The 15,000-nt window shown below is 47.1% G+C and overlaps 1 protein-coding gene across 2 annotated transcripts in view; it reads right to left on the bottom strand.

The window, feature by feature from the left end:
• The window catches only part of plppr5b (phospholipid phosphatase related 5b), a 69,189-nt gene that overhangs the window by 8,316 nt on the left and 45,873 nt on the right, over positions 1-15,000 (bottom strand). For both annotated transcript variants that reach the window (XM_042068759.1, XM_042068760.1), the window contains exons 5-6: positions 14,940-15,000; positions 6,454-6,630 (exon numbers count right to left, since the gene is read on the bottom strand). The exon at positions 14,940-15,000 is cut by the window's right edge and continues 190 nt beyond it. In XM_042068759.1, the coding sequence (XP_041924693.1) occupies positions 6,454-6,630; positions 14,940-15,000 (238 nt within the window). The remainder of the gene's footprint in view (positions 1-6,453; positions 6,631-14,939) is intronic.

The following is a 15,000-nucleotide window of genomic DNA, read 5'->3' as shown; positions in this document are numbered from 1 at the left end:
TCCATTGTGGTCCTCAAATGACTGAAATCCGTCGACTTTAACTTTACCATCATTGTTGAGCAGCTCAGAACCCACTGGTTTTGGTTAGACCCAGGTATGGGGCCTGAGTATATCCATAGTCATTTTAGGCAAGTCCTTCCACTCAGCAGCTATATTACAACACACTTTGGGCATGTATTGGGCATCTATTTCGGGCAGAACCATACATTTCTATGGGAGATTATTTGAGTGTTGTGTCTCCTCATTAGAGAGTCTCTGCTATATCTTCTTATCCCAGAAGGGCCATAAAGCTCTAACTAGTTGCCTCCACGTTGTCCCGTGTTGGGCGACCTTATGTGACTCTCCCCAGTCGAGCGCCATCTCGAAATAGTTGCGACCCAACCGAGTAGAACTGCTCAGTATCCAGCGCACATCTTCCCTGAGAAAAGTGCACGACGGGGCTGTCAGCGCTAAACACATTATCAGCGCCGTGCAAACAGAGAGGCAGTTAAGAGCAAGGGCAAGCGTGTTACATTACACAGTCAAAGCGGTGTGTGTGTGTGTGTGTGTGTGTGTGTGTGTGTGTGTGTGTGTGTGTGTGGAGAGGAGCACAGCGGGAAGTCTGCAGCCCGACTGACAACAGCTTTTACTCAGCTGGATGCTAGAGTTGGAGATGAGACAGGCAGGGCCTGCACGTTCTATCCTTCTGTGTACCACTAGAATAAAGATCTGGGAGAATTCTGACACTGGATACTGACGCTGATACAGCAGAAGACAAGACACTAGTCCGTGAACAATCATGGAGGTTAGCAGTCATCTTACAGCAGTGTACAGTAAGTCATATCAAATCAGGCTCTGGCTTTGCATTTAACTTCAGAAGCTTCAGAAGCAGCAGTAAAGATATTACGTGAGCGTAGCCGCGTTGTCGCTTGATCTTAATTATCACTTCTGGTGACTATTAATAGCATTGGTATCAATAGTGATAATGGCAGTGCTAGCAACACTGCTTGATTCTATGTATGAATTATCCACTTGTCTTTAGACTCTAATCTCACTTCCCTACCCTCCTACTCGCCCCAGAACGTTCTATCTCTCTTTGTGCCACCCTCGAGCAGAGGGGTCCCTCCTCTAACTTGGGTTCTGCTCAAAATGTCTTCCTGTTAAAAGAGGGGTTTTTTGCTATCGTTGTCGTTGTTCTTACTCTGAGTGGTCCAGGCCTGAGGTTCTGTAACGCCCTTCCAAAGAATCGATAAAAACTAAGTACACTGTAAGTATAAGTATATATACTCTTTTGATCCTGGGAGGGAAATTTAGTCTCTGCATTTATCCCAATCCTTGAATTAGTGAAACACACTCAGCACACAGTGAAGTGAAGCATACTGTACACTAATCCCGGCGCAGTGAGCTGCCTGCTACAACAGCAGCGCTCGGGGAGCAGTGAGGGGTTAGGGGCCTTGCTCTAGGGCACTTCAGTCGTTCCTACTGATCGAGGATCGAACCGGCAACCCTCCGGTTACAACCCCGAAGCGCTAACCAGTAGGCCACGGCTGCCCCCAATTCTAAACTAAAACTAAATTAAACTGATCCAACAGGCAGTGGGGGCCCTTAATACAAACTGGTGGCAGCATTTGTCATATTAGCAATTGCCCCCACAAAGATGTTTTGCTAAAGTATGTAGCCAGACAAGAGACTGTCGGGGAACTGCTATATTGGGCCAGATCTAAGGGCGAGAAAGTGGTCTCAGTGTGAGAATACACAGCAGAAGCAGCAGAGGCGGTGGTGTTTGCTGTGATTTCCGTGTTGGTTTTATTTGATCAAACAGCACCGCTGTCTGAGTAAACATCTCTCTCTCTCTCTCTCTCTCTCTCTCTCTCTCTCTCTCTCTCTCTCTCTCTCTCTCTCTCTCTCTCTCATTCGCTCGCTCTCTCCTCGCGTGTGCGCGTTATGTCGGCCACTTGCGTTCCGACACACGTGCCAGGGCTGGCAGAAAAAAAAAAAGCGTTAATGAGTTGACTTATTTATACTCTCACATTGCATTCAATTACGGACGCGCAACACAGAACGCACCCTACACTATTCTCTTTGATCGGGGCCTGGTGTGCGGAGGGCTGCTGACAAGCTAATTGCCGGAGTCAATCAAATAATCATTCAAGATTCATGTGCGTGACAGTTCATTAAAGAAGACATCAGCACGCACGTTCGGCGCGGCAGAATATTCTCTTTGTGTAGCGCCAAGTGTGTGACAAGTCGCAAAGGAGATTTCGCCGTTTGGTTCAAATACTTTTTTCACGCTAATGAATCTTAAGGGAGGGAAGTGCAAGATGCAAAGCTCTTGGTATCGAGCCCAAAATGACTTCGGTCCCAGTATTCATACGGAGATGGTTTGCTTTTTCAGTGGTAGCATGAGGGTGGATTACATTGGGGGAGGGAGGGGGGGGGGGGGGGGGGGGGTTGGGGCGGATTGGGGGATTCTGGTTGAAGATGGTGGATGAATGTTCTCAGTGGGAAGCTCCAGGTTTTGAAGGGATGTGTGTGTGTGTGTTTGATGTGTGTTTGTGATGGAGGCAGGGAGGAGTAGAGTGTACAAGTGATTGGTGAAATAGAGATGCTGCTTTCCCTCCCTCCCTCCTCCCACTCCTCTTCTCACCTCTCTATCTCTCCATGTCTCATCCTTTGCTCTCTTCTCCTTTGCTCTCTTCTCCATTCCTCTCTTCTCCATTCCTCTCTTCTCCTCTCCCCTCATGTGCCACTCATCTGACAGGCCCGCTCTTTCATCTCGATTCACTGGATAGCGTCTTTCATTCGTCAGATACAGCACTCTATCAGCGTGAGGGGGTGATAAAACTCCCTTTTGCCGCTCCTGCTTGCTCTCTCTCTCTCTCTCTCTCTCTCTCTCTCTCTCTCTCTCTCTCTCTCTCTCTCTCTCTCTCTCTCTCTCTCTCTCTCTCTCTCTCTCTCTCTCTCTGTCTTTTACTCACTTTCTCTTTCGCTCCTGTCTGTAAATCTGTTTCTCTCTCATCTATGATAAATGGACACACGTCTCCGTACTGTGTGACCATTATCACACTCGCACACACACGCACACACACACACACACACACACACACACACACACACACACACACACACACACACACACACACACACACTGAACATGTAGAAATAGCCACAGAACTAGCTATATAAACACATATAGGGTATAATAACCATGACGACACCCAAACAAAGACATCCACACGTACACACACATAAATCCATAAATACATAATATACTGCTCAAAAAAAGGGAACACTTAGGTTTTCCACAATTGTTAAAACACATTTTTTGAAACCTTCCACCCTTTTCTCCATTCTCAAACTACATTCACAGAATGTCTGACAGTTCTTGCAAAATAAAACACTCGCCTCAAAAGTTTTACTTGTGCTCAGAACCAAACAGTGTCAGAGTACCGATCCAGTGTATGACTGAAGTATTTTTTTTTAGCAGTATATTTTACCCTGTGCACTCATACACACAACAAAAAAGAATCAAATGTCATTGGACGCAAAAATAGAAATGCATGTTGATTGTTCATGCAACCCCTGTACCTGCCCAAAGGGATCACACATACAGTATACAGCACAAGGAGCCTTCTCCATATAAGCACAGCCATCCTCCATCCTGTGCTTCTACTCCTACTGGGCTCTAAATAGTAGCATGCACTAGGCACTCGACCCTGTCTGATCCTGCAGGCACCAGCCCAGAACAAAAGGTCCTCCTCATCTGCACAAACGCCTCCTCTTTCACCATAGCAATGGAATCACAAAAGCATTTACGTACTGCCATAGATGCATTTTGCAAACGCTAGCTATTGCGGTGCAGTCATCTAAGATCTAACCTAATTAACCAGGCGGACCACGACCGGGGACATCCGGGGTCTCTGGCAAGGGCTGCCGTCCTTCTGCCTGGCAGCCTCATCGCTCGGTGGCTTCAGGACAAGTCCAGAGGCCTTTGGAGCCTTCCTTCCCCTTGAACACGTGCAGGCTGAGGCAGTGCCATGGCTTACATGCGTGTGTTCTCGTGCATCTCTGCTCGCGTGAGGAGGCTCAGGGTCCACTCGCAGCTGAACTCTGAACCCTGTTCTCTCCTCCGCATACGCTTGAGTGAGTTTTTATATGCAACGGCTGCTGCTGCTGCTGCTGCTGCTGCTGCTGCGGGCTGCTTAGGCTGGGTACCTCCAGGTATGCTGATCTTTTGTGTGTATGGAAGCAGAGGAACCAAGTGGGGGAAGGCGAGAAAGGGAGAAAGAGAGAGAGAGGGAGAGAAAGAGAGATGAGAAAGAGAGGGGGGGTGTGCCTAGAGGGGGCATGCCCTTTGGTAGAAGAGAGAGAGCATGAGAGATGAATCAGAGGAAGGATGAGAGTGCTGCTGAAGGGAAAAAAAGAAGAAAAGGTTGATGCCTAAACAGGAGAGGGGGAAAAGAATGAGGAGAGAGAGAGAGAGAGAGAGAGAGAGAGAGAGAGAGAGCGTGTGAGAGAGAGGATGGAGGGGAAGAAAGGCTGGGGGATGGGAGGATGGCATCTGCTCAGATCTGCTCTGCCACATTTCCATCCGAGGCAGGGGCATGGGCATGGGGGTGGGTGATGGGCGGGGGGAGATCTGGCGAGCGATCAACCTGATGAGGATCCATCCACCAAAGAGCCTCTGCTCTCAGCTCCAGCACCATACAATGGGATTGGGGGGGTGCTGATGGGAGGGGGTCAAGGACAGGCTTGTTGAGTTGTGAGTAGAGGCAGAGACTTTCTAATGTGGAGACACAGCACTCAAAAAATACTCCATAGAAATGCATGGGGCTAGTTTGTCACGCCAATATGGCCGTTGTCTACACATATCCCACCCCTTCCTCGGCAAAACTTCGACATGTGAATACATTGAGCCAATCATTTGGTGTGATGTGAATACATTGAGCCAATCATATGATGTGTTGTGAAGACATCGTGCCAATCATCTGTTGTGATCTCGCCGCTGGAGCAAGATTGGTGTCGTGAAGCCTTGCGCACGCGCAGTTCGACCAAAGAATGTGCCCGATGAGTGCCCATAAAACGTTGGTACAGTATATGGCCGCCGAGTGGAGGAACTTGCCTAAAAGGACGGTAGAGGCCCCCGAAAAGGACGGTAGAGGCCCCCGGGAAGCATGGCATAGTGGGGGAAAAGGAGGGGGGGGTGGGGTTGGCTAAAGGACCTATGGGAGGGTTTGAATCCCAGAACTCGTTTCCTAACTAACCCTTTTCTGCACGTACACACACACACTCAAAATATCTCTCTCTCTCTCACACACACACACACACACACACACACACACACACAGACACACTGAAGTGCTGTGTGTCTCCATGGCGAAACATCAAACTGTACCATGGGCTATGCACACTGACAGCTCCATCATAGCGGCACGCCAAATCAGGCATCACACCAAAGCAGTTTCTTTTCCAATTACGCATTGATTATGCACTGATACACAAGACCACTTAGCCTGCTTTAAACACCACTCCAAATAATTGCCCATTGATTTTGCTAAGGAGCACAATGAAATGCCATACTCATCAACAAAGGCGTTTCTGCACGAGAGCTCTTTGGGAGCGCACTTTGGGTGTTCCCAGACACAACCTGCTTAGAGACACCGTAGCGTTGCTCAAATTGAGAAGATGGCTCTGGCAGGCAGTGCCCACTAGGTTGGAGGGAGGGGAAAATAACATATCCATAGTACGAAACCGTGTTACAGTGGAACGAGCTGGAACTCCTCAGCCCCGGAGTCTGAAGTAGCCCATAGAGTGGAGCGTGAAGGAGCTATGACTCGTGACTAACGCCGTACCTCCTCCTGAGACAAATGAAGATCTCTTTTGGGAGGAGGGGGAGTTCCAGAGTGCCAGGGAAAAGGATCAAACCGACAGAGCCGGTGAACCGAACACCTGAAGCTCACAGGCACATGGAAGAATCACTCGGCTTTTTCTTCCAGCTTAGTCTAAGCTAGACGAGCTAGAAAGCCAGCCTAGGCTTCATTTCTACATCTACCACATAGCAGCCTTCCTACTCAGAAAGCTGGCGAAGAGCTTGATCTCATTCTCACTCCAAACTGTGCTAGAGATACCAGTGGTCACGCCTCCCCATCTATTTGGCCACTATTTCATTCAATCTCACGCTTGGTTGAATGATACCCTCTGATCTCTGTGCATCAATCTCAGAGCTGCAGAGAGAAAATGGCTGCAATCCAAGTAAAAGCGTCAGCCAAATGAATAAATGTAGATGTAATGTAAATCTTCATTTAGAAGACAGTAATACCAATGCAGAAACGGATATGTATGTGTATTTCGCTAGGTTGATATCAAGAAATGAGACTTTTCACATTACTTCATATTGTGTACAGCAATGAAAGAAATCAGAAAAGCACAAAGTAGCACAAAGAGCACATCATTAGTGGAGAGACAAGAACTCACCAGAAAGGTAGCAATGGCCACACCGATGATGAACCCGGCGATGACGTCCGACCAGTGGTTGCGGTACTCTGCCACCCTGTTGATGCCCGTCAGGAAGGCCAGGCACATGAGACCCAGGGACATGACCGGCTTGGCCAACCTGGTGCCTTTGGCTTTCACTGTGCATGTGATGTACATCTGCGGAAGAGGGGTACAAAGGATGGAGAGAGGTCACTCAAGGTCAAGGTGAACTTTATTATTCCTCAAGGGGAAATTCATGTGGACATTGTACATCTTGTCACAACATACTGTAATATTTAAAGACATAGACACCACAGACAAAACAGTAAACACATAAACATAAACTTAACAACCTAAAGTCAGAAATCCAGAATGTTAAAAAGAGTCATCGGTAAACTTAAATGTCTTCTGTTGGGGATCCTAATCAAATAAAATAATAATATATAATAATGCATTACATTAAATTAAAATGTTTTACTTTCTCTAAAAGCTTTATGGTATTCAACATATGCTTAAGCAATAAGCCCCGAGAGGCCGTAGGTTAAACTGATTTTAGAACAGCTAAGGGGAGTTGTATAAAAAAAAACTAAAATCAGTGTAGAGTCACTATGGACTCGAGTGGCTTACTGCTTTTCTAAAATGGTTACTACATATATCTGGTAAGATTTCATGAAATAAAAGCACAGCAGCAAGAAATGTAACAATTTATTCATAGATAATCATTCTTCCGCAAAGAAATATATTTCCTCTATCTGAATAGTTGCCATGCAACATCAAGTCGCTGCTACTTTAACTTCTGTATATTGAACGAAATGCAGTCAAGGTGTATGTTTGTGCTGGATTTTACAACGCCATTGAACCCGATTCAGTCAATCATAATCAAGGACCAGAACTATCAGTTTTAGAATATTAGATTTACTAAGGTCTGTTTTAAAGTCAACCTCTATATATTTCTTAAACCTGACAAATCACATTGCATAGCAAACTTCTACACCTATTTCAAACTACCTTTTCATTTCAAAGACACAAAGTTTAATTTCATTACACAAAGTTAACCACAAATTTTTCCCGACAATGCCCCTCAGGCAAATTTACTGGAACATTGGTACATTGGTACAACTGGTACATTCCATTAAGCGTAATGACCATTTATTCAGAATGGCAGCAAAACATTCTATTTGGATCCAGAGATTCTCGGCCTTCCATTTCAGTCCTATTCTGACCATCTTTGCTGCTTAACCATGGTGCTCTAAATCAACCCTTATTCACAAGAACTCATACATTAGCCAGCCTTCTACCTCTGAGAATCCAATGAACATTACGAATAACATTGCAGTAGTAATACATATTCTGCCGTTTCGGCTAATCTTTATTGTCTCTTAAAGCTTTTAACTCCTCCGTCTCAGGTGGTGGGGGAAAGAGAAAATAGGCCTGTGGGAGTGATGCCATTAGTTCAGTAACCCCAGTCGGACAATGACTGTCATTACCCCGACCTCCGGTTGCTTCCATTACCTGAATTAGATCAATAAACATCAGGCACGCTTAATGGTAAGGATGGCACGTCAGACAGCATTACCGAGAATGACTTTGGCCCAAATAATGGTGTGACTCACTTCCAGCAGGCACCAATCTACGAAGGTTGTTAGAACGTGAATGTGTGTGACTAAATGTGTCCGCTAGGTGTGTGTAAGGATGTGTGGGCGTGAGTAAGTGAGTAGTGGGTGTGTGTGTGTGTGTGTCTAAGCACACAGTAGATTTGTGCTGTGTGACTGCATGCCTGTAAAGGCTTGTGTGTGTGTATGGGTGTACTGTATGTGTATGTGTGTGAAATTTGCTCTGTGTTTGCTAACTTGTGCAACTGTGTGTGTGTATCTGCGAGTGCATGAGTTCATGCCTCCATGGATTTATGAGTGTGTGCCAGCATGAATGTATTCAACTTGTTTGCATGTTTTATACCACTTCTTCTGTGTGTGTGTGTGTGTGTGTGTGTGTGTGTGTGTGTGTGTGTGTGTGTGTGGTGTACATGCTTGCTGTGTACATGTAGTTGGTGTGTACATGCGTGTGTCAGCCTGTGACTTTCCAGACATGAAACTCTGTCTGCACATGTGTCTGTCTGTGTCCCCTGGCTGTCTGTGCCCTCGCTGGGCCTACGGTGGCCCCTTAGGGACATGGGAGAGAAGGAGAGGGGAGGTGAGGGCGCACAGCTGCCCATGACAAGCTGCTATAATTGAGCCGCCGCGGCCACATCCACACCCCCCCCCCCCCCCCCAGCCTGGAGCAGCCTGGAGCTCCGACCAGCTGGGCCACAGAGTAATCATCTCCTTCTCCCCCTTCATCACAAAACTCATGACAAACTCTCTCACACACACACACACACACACACACACACACAAACAGCAATTTCAAAATCCAAAAGGTCATACTGACAACTTGTGTATAAATGCCCACAGGCCTGATGACAGAATTGATTTTCGCCGTTATGAGAGCGAGAAAGCGAGTCATGTACCCCTCACAAAACGACATTTCTCTTCCCTTCCGCTCCGTGCATTCCAGGCCTGAGCGTCTTAGCTCGCGAGGGCTCTGAGGTACGGCACCTGCCCCCCCCCCCGCCCCCACACACACACACACACACTCACACACCCCACAACTCAGCAAACATGTTTGGTGAAAGTTTGAGCAGCCCATCTCAGTCATTTCCATAAGCAAATAAAGCGAACCAGAGAGAGACCAGGCAGAGAAAAATTGCATTACCCAGTGGCCCAGGGCAAATGGCATACAATGAGAAAAGCTACAGGTAAATGTGACAAATCACTTTGAGGTTGGGGCTGTTTTGAAGGCCGTCATTTTAATCCTGTGCCTAGTGTGCTGCTGTATCTTCTGGGGAGCTATTGCAGAGCAGGCCCATTCCTCCTGACGCTTATTTGTTTATCAGTTAGTTTGTTTTTCTCTCCCTCTCCCTCTCTCGCTCCCCTGTGATGACGATTTGTTTAAGGACTCAAAGGTCATCACTCTCTGCCCCAATTTCCACCCATGTCCCGGGGGAAAAAATGCGCTGAGGCAGAGTTTCTCTTTTTTTTTCTCCTTGCTTTATTTTTCCCCTTCATACTTCCATCCCCCCTCACCCATCCCTCTCTCCCTACCTCCCTTTCTCTTTCTCTATCTCCCTCCCTACCTCCTGAACGTTGTGCGAGTTTGTGTATTTTTGCTAAAAAAAAAAGGATAAACCTTGTTAGCCCGAACCCCTTGAATTGAATAAACGCGTCCCCGCACTAATTTTTACAAATGGAGGAATGAATTATTTGCGGAGAGAGCTTCCCACTGAGCGCGATCCAGCGCTAGTTCAGATCAGCCGCCGCACGCTAATGCAAAAGCACTTCTCATTAAGTTCAAGTGCAGTGACAATAGCCTTATGAGTTATGAAAGTCGCGTTTTTAAGAGAGATGTTCTCATCACAATGGCACTCCCAACGATAAAACGAGAGTGAGAGAGATAGAGTGAGATAGAGAGAGAAGTGAGGGTGGAGAGAGAGAGAGAGAGAGAAAGAGAACGGACTTCCTAATTTGACATGATGACTTTTTTATAAGCGCGTTTGTAGCGAGTGGGAAATAAAATATTGAAAAGCTGAGACGGCATGCACGGGGGATAGCGCTGATGAGGACACATGTAAAGACCCATCCCTGGTGATCACCAGCACTAACCCCCTCACCCAAACGCCCCCAACCCCAACCCCATTACCATGACCAACCAAGACTAACCTGCATGTCTGATACACCATTAGGCACCCCGTGACTCAGCTCCTCCCTGAAGTCTTAATTAGAGCAGAGTGCACTCAGCCAGACACAGAGAGGCAGCAGCGGGAGCCTGGTTCTCTACCAGGTCAAGGTCACGCTCCGAGGGCCCCTGCTTTTTTGAATTGTCAAAAAATATATCAATTTTACACACTGCTGCACAGGATTCGGCCCTGTCTTGCGCATTTGGCACGGAATGAAATGTCCTCCATGGCAGGTCAATTTGCCAGCAGCTGACATCAAGCTTGATTTAGATCATCTAATGGCCGGAAAGCATTTTTTTTTCTTCTCCGGTAACTCCTAGCACCTTGACTGTGACTTTTCGATTTGGCATGTGGCATTAACTGAGCCTTTGTTCTCCGTCTCTACATCAAAAGTTTCAGATGTGGGCATGGCAGCTCGGAGGCGATAAAGCAGCGCTGTCAGACACTGATGGCACCGTGTCGTCCATAAACGCTGACATTACGCACATCCGTCACTCCGAGTGATCTTCTCTGGCAGACTGGAGGGATGTGCCTCCCCCCCAACCCCCCCAACCAACACCAACCCCCCCAACCAACCCCCCCGGCCGCCTGGCCTCTTTTATGGGTCAGCTCTGCTTGCGTTTCAACTCTCAAACGCTGCCATCCTTTGCGCTTCACTGGCCCTCAAACACTGGTTCCCTCGTCGCTTGCATAACTTTCAAACACTGACTTTTCCCCTTGTACCTCTAAAGCTTTCCAAATACTGACTGTCTTCTTATTTTGTCTCCTACAGTCTTTTATTGCACTTATTTCCTTGCTGGCTGCACACACACTTGACACAGTGCATGCTTTGCCTTCTCCCTGTGCTATAGCACTGAGGTGTAAACAGGTGGGAATAAATAAGCCTACGCTACTCTGATAGCAGGTGGGCAAATTCACTTATAGCCCTAGAGCCAATAGTATAAGATTATTCTCCCACACAGGGAAGTGAGTTTGACAGACCCCTTGATCCAGATATGCATTTCCATTTAATGCCCAGCTCTAATGGTGATGGTATCATGCGAGCGGCTAACTAACGACACCGTGGAGAGGAGCGGCTGAAACAACGGCGATGCGAGACAAGTGGCCCATATAGCAGTCCGATCGCTTCGCCTGATAGGAGCAAATAGTCCACACAAATTCCCCTCTTGGGCTTCATGTCAAAGACTCAGCACTCTGTGCCTTAAAAGGCTCTGACATGAAAGGGGGCAGAAAAAAAGAAAAGAAAATCCTTTCCAAGACCAATTTCCTCTTTCTCCTACCCGCCCTATTCCTTCCTCTTTCCTTTCATTTATTTTTTCCTCCCATTTTGTCGCCCAGCTTATTGTGGGGCTTTAGGGACTTAGGAGTGCTTTTGAAGGCTGCCCATCGGCTTCCATTAAGTTCTCTTGGACAGCAGTGGTGGGGCAGAAAAGCGCAGTGTGAAACGTTTGCCCCCCGCATCTCTCTGCCCCGGCCAGGTCCGCATGGGGCAGGGGGCAAACCGGGAAGGAGTCCACCTGGGCAGACAGGAGGTAATTGATTTTTTTACTCTACAGCTAGCAACTCTTTTTTTCCCTTCAATAATCTAATTTATGGACAGACATATTGCACCCCCTCTACACACACAGTCTCTTTCTCTCACACACACACACAAAACACACAAAAAACAAAAACTCACATACTCTCTCTCTCTCTCTATTTATCTATCTCTCTCTCTCTTTCTCTCTTTCTCTCTATCCATCTCTCTCACATATGCACACACACACACACACACACACACAAAGTCACATTGTTCGTACCGACAGACTGCCTGTGATCATACCTTTTCATTAGCCATAATTGGACAGGGAGGTGAAAAATTAATGGCGGGTGTGAGTGGGAACTGGTTTGCAGCAGCAGTGGTCGGCTCCGCCGCGCCGAGTGGGGACGCGCGTGGAGAAGGTCAGGGGCGAGCCACCGCAGCCTGATCAATATTCATTGAGGAGCAGAGGACAGAGAGGCTACCTCTGCCACTGTCTGCCTCTGCCGAGGTCATCCACCTTACGCAGTTTTAAGAGTCCTTCTGCACTTCATTACAGGTTTATTAGAAACTGACCTCAAGTCTAAACACAAGCTAACTGGCTGCCATTCTTTTTATACACTGCATGTGATATAATCTCAATATGGTGGAGTCAACACATGCATGGTATTAAAGGTGGTTTATATCTCATTAGCACAGATATGGAGAAGGGTGCACCAAGGCTGGGAACAAAAGTTCAATGAGGCAATTTTTCCACCAAGTTTGGAACGAACTGCAGTTAGCATTTAGCGACAAAATTGCCCATCTTGCCCGCAGGGGCGGATGAGCAGGGTAGTAATCTGACAGATACCCCTTTCATCTCAGCATGGAGTAATTCAACTAGCTGGCTTAGCAGATCTGAGGGGAATCAGTGGCATAATCTTAAAATAAACTACTGGGGCTTAGGATGCCAAGAGCTCACTGCTTCCAGCGCAGCTGCATTTGCCCACAGTCCTGCCTTTTCTCAGGGCATTAATAACATTGCATTCATGGGCAGCCAGCGGTTTATGGAAACCATTCCCAAAATGGGGAATTTCCAGAGTCATCCGGGAGCTGATTAAGGGGCAATGCACCCACGCTGTTGCACACACATACACTCAAGAGTCACACTTGTGCAACACACACACACACACACACACACACACACACACACACACACTGTTGGGTCATTGCATTTTGTGTTCTGCCTTCCAGTTTTGTGTGCTCTCTTGGGCCAGTGCACAGCATGCAAATGCACCTCCTGTGACTGCACATCTGCATTTCAAAAGGCTGTGCAGGCTGATGTCATATCCACCGCGCGCATGCCAGGCCTGTGTAACCAGTACAGAAAAAAGAAAAACAGAATACATTTTTTTTTTTAAAACAGGAAGACTTGGCCCAGAGACGCTGAAATGCACACCTCAGTAGGCTGAGGCCCTGAGAACAAAGCTGAGAACTGAGAACACGAGGAACAGCACAAAACCGAGAAACAGATCCGAATAGATTTACATATACAGGCCCACGGACAAGAACACGCCACGTCTCTCATTCTGAAGATAGGAGCACCAAATCATCCCTCTGTTTCTCTGCATTCATCTGTCCTTTCATAATGTACAAAGGCACCGAGATTTCATTCATCAGTAACTTTCTTGTTTTCTAGGAACTGTTTTTTTTTTGTTCTTTAACCTATTTCCAGTGTCATCAAAGTGATTTTCATGTAGCTTGGGGGGGGGGGGGGTGCAGAGTTGCTTTATTACAGTTTTTTTTAGAGGCACACCTGCTGAAGTGAAACCCTGTTTTTAATCTCTCTGCCATCTTTTTGCTCTCCAGTCAGTCCAACCAGGCCACACACCAACAGGCCGCCAAGCTGAGGAAGCCAAACTCCAGGAGGGAGCTTCAGGAAAAATGAGGCTGGGCCCTTCTGTCAAAAAGCTTCCTGCAAAAAATCTTGTCCTGCAAATGACTCACTCTGCCCCCAGTCCATAAATACAACATTCATAGATCCTGACGGAAATGCAAATCCAATGCAGAGAACAACAACGTCCACTGAACTGTGCAGAGCGTCTTCTCCAGACAGCTATTTTGGTTTAGCATTAGACTGAGTGAAAACAGTACATCCCTCATGGTCACTTGGTTTCAAAAGGCAATGAGCTGGACAAGACGAAGAGGCTGGCCGACAGCCACACTCTGCAGATGAGGGAGAACTGGAGGTGTGGTGGACTGACTGTCAATGGGTACTACTGCACTGAAGCATCTCAAAAGAGCCACAGATAAGGGACACCTCCAACATGCCTCGACTAGGTTTAACTGACCTTCATAGCAGCCAGGCAGTTCAAAGAGAAGGATGTGAGAATGCAGTGTTTCCCATACATTGCCTTATTTGTGGCGGCCCACCACAATATCAACATTGACCACCACACAATGATTTTCCAGGTTGTACTAAATTGTGCTTAAATCTGGTTAGCATCATAACCACACTGCGCTAATTTGCTAAAAACTGTTGCATTCAAGTTAATTCTGCAAACCTACCACCACAAATAGAATTCAATTCTGTGGGAAACACTGGGATGTGTGTATACAGTATGTGTGTGTGCATATGATGAGGGGAGACTGAATAAATGCCATGTGGTTATGTTCTGTGTGTTTATTTGTGTGTGGGTGTTATCTGTGTATTTATTGTTGAACAGACTGTGGAAACCAATTTCCCTTGGCACAATGAAGACTACATACATCTTTCTAAACTCGTTCCAATGATGGATGCATGTTCTAATCTTCAGTCTCCCAGAAATGCACAACCATTGTCTAATGGCAGAGACAAACCTCTGTTCTAAACACTCCCCACATGAAACTAGACACAACAAGAGCCACCAGGCAACCACAGACCCTCACTCCTGTCACGCAGTACTAACCAATGTGAGACCAAATCCCAGCACCTGCATTCTGAGCCGGATCCGGACAATCAGGAAGGAATACTGAGAAACGGTGACCCCTCTGCTTTGTCTAAAAATCGGAAGTACATCGGACCAGTACTTTTGAAGCTGCATGAGTGGACACACAAACGGACGGACGGACCCGACTGCACTGCCCTCCTCTCTACTGAAGGACCAGGCTAAAAAGGCACAGCATAGCATGGCTGAGCAGAGCGACTGCGGCCAGGGGAAGGGGAGCGCGACTCACGGCGAGGTAAAGCGCGGCGTAGACGCTGAGCGCCGCCTCTTTGGAGGGGAAGGTCTTGCGG

The sequence above is a fragment of the Alosa sapidissima genome, chromosome 17 (assembly GCF_018492685.1).
Source record: "Alosa sapidissima isolate fAloSap1 chromosome 17, fAloSap1.pri, whole genome shotgun sequence".
Taxonomy (NCBI): domain Eukaryota; kingdom Metazoa; phylum Chordata; class Actinopteri; order Clupeiformes; family Clupeidae; genus Alosa; species Alosa sapidissima.
This window is presented reverse-complemented; position numbering and strand designations above follow the sequence as displayed.